Source organism: Physcomitrium patens, chromosome 13 (genome assembly GCF_059467195.1).
Source record: "Physcomitrium patens ecotype Gransden chromosome 13, ASM5946719v1, whole genome shotgun sequence".
NCBI lineage: Eukaryota > Viridiplantae > Streptophyta > Bryopsida > Funariales > Funariaceae > Physcomitrium > Physcomitrium patens.
This window is the reverse complement of record NC_143422.1, coordinates 3,499,124-3,501,203: the sequence shown is the minus strand read 5'-3', so window position 1 is coordinate 3,501,203 and position 2,080 is coordinate 3,499,124. Positions and strand designations below refer to the sequence as shown.

The following is a 2,080-nucleotide window of genomic DNA, read 5'->3' as shown; positions in this document are numbered from 1 at the left end:
CCTACACCTCATTCCACTCAAATCGCCTCATCCCACCCAACGTCTTCGTCATGGCTTCACCATCCAAGCCCGCCTCGTCACCTTTTCACCTGCCCAACTGATCACCTCACACATGACGACCTTCAATTCACAATCGTGCAATTGGCAATCCAAGCTGCCGTTGTCCTGCCCCACTCACACCTTGCAATCCCGAATCCAGATGCAGATACCAAGAAAAAAAAACCGAAGAGAACTTATAACAACAGTCGCCCACTGAATCTGTTACTATGTTTACATTAAGTCACTCTTATGCGTACACGTAGATTACAACCTACAAGCCCTAATCAAAGCATCCCGCATCCTCGGGGACCTCTGGAAAATTTTGAATGCCTGTAAAATCCCCTCGCAGACTACCACACCTACTCTATCTACCATTCATGCCCACTGTACTATGACGACGATGTCGACGCCGCGGCGGCTTGATCCTTGTTGCCGCTCGAAAAAATGTTGCCCACCCCAATTGGCGGGCCAATGCTACACCTATCAGTGTTGTGCAGTGCAATCGCGTCCCTCAGCTTCTGCAGCTTCGCCAGCGAGCACGAGAACGCGTCCAACCGACCCTCCGCACCGCGGTAGAAATGGAAATACGGCAGCACCTTGATGTTCAGGCTCTTGCACATCGGCTTGTTCTCCTCGAAATTCACCTTCATGAATTCCACGTCCAGGTGCTCCGCTGCCAGCTTGCACAGCTTCGGGTACAGCGCGCGACACGACCCGCACCACGACGCGTAAAACTCCACCACCACCAGCTTCTCCCCGGCATTCGCCAGCGCATCCACGAACTCCTGCGTCGAGTGCACATCCCGAAAGTTGGGGCCACCGTCCTTCTCCCACCACTTCACCCCGTCGCTGTCGGCGTTGCCCGCCCGCACTCGCAGCGTCGCCGCCCTCTCCCGCACGCGAGGCGCCCCGGCGATGAATCCCCTCCACTCCGTCGCCACCAAGCTGCCTCGCACCACTGAATTGTACCCCACGCCATCCTTTCTCGGCAGCACCACCGGCAATGCCACCCCCGCCCTCTTCTCTATCCCGCAACCCATGAACTCCATCCCACCGAACCCCTTCTCCACCCCCACCACTGCACCTTGCACCGCCATCGCCATTTCGCGCACCCCGCAACCCTAACTACCCAGCCCAACCCAACCCCCCACCACCAACGCCTACACAACTAGCTCTCCAATTCTCCACTATGTCACGCGCTTCTTCACAATCCCTCAAATTAGACGAGCTCGCCTGCCATCCCTCGCGTCACCGACCGCAATCCTGCACCTCAGCATTCGAATCTTCTTCGCCTAATTGACGCTCAGAGCCAGAGCGAGAGCGCAGGACACAGCCCCGGGCGAGGGATACAGTAGAAAGCCACGAGATTGATAGAACGAGGGCAGTGCCAGTGCTTGCAGAACTAACCATGAGGGGTGACGCAGAGGGTGGCGAGAAGCTACGACGGGAGAAAAGTAGGCGCAGTGGTGACCATTCAATCAAAGCTCAGCCCATCAGGATGAAAGATCATCAACAACCCTCTCCTGCCTGCCATCTTCGATTCCGCCTTCCAGATCTGAAGATTTTGGGGGACTGCGATATGCAGAAGAATTGAGCCCCAGGTCTGGTGGGATAGTTAGTAGCCTCCATTCTCTTCTTCTGTCCGCCTCCCCCGATCTCTGTGGGACTCTTGTGGCTGCTACTCTCAATGACTTGTCCCCCGTCCATTGGGGGGCGACGTCTCTTGCGAAGCCAGGAAGATTCCACAACACCGCAGTACATTCTGCTCCAGAATGATAGGCAGAATCGTCGACCGCGGCCACTTCTGCGGTAAAATTCCGGACGGGTTGATTTGTGCAGATGGATCATTCCTCTTTGGAAATGGTCGGATTGAGTGAGTAAGACAATCGTGAGGGCATGTGTGTAGTAGTATTAAACAAGAAAACTACTCTGTGGGGAAATATTTAAAATATTAGTGATTAAAAGTGTTTAGTTGTGATATTTGGTACAATTGAAATGTTGACTAATGTGGAGCACCTGAATTATTTATATGAGTACATAT

The 2,080-nt window shown here is 53.9% G+C and overlaps 1 protein-coding gene across 1 annotated transcript; it reads right to left on the bottom strand.

Annotated features, from left to right (window-relative positions):
- Nucleotides 1-248: 248 nt before the first annotated feature.
- LOC112290149 (thioredoxin-like 2, chloroplastic) lies at nt 249-2,080 on the bottom strand. Its single transcript, XM_024536138.3, has one exon. It carries the CDS (start codon nt 1,140-1,142, stop codon nt 429-431), a length of 714 nt encoding a protein of 237 aa, XP_024391906.1. The 5' UTR covers nt 1,143-2,080; the 3' UTR covers nt 249-428.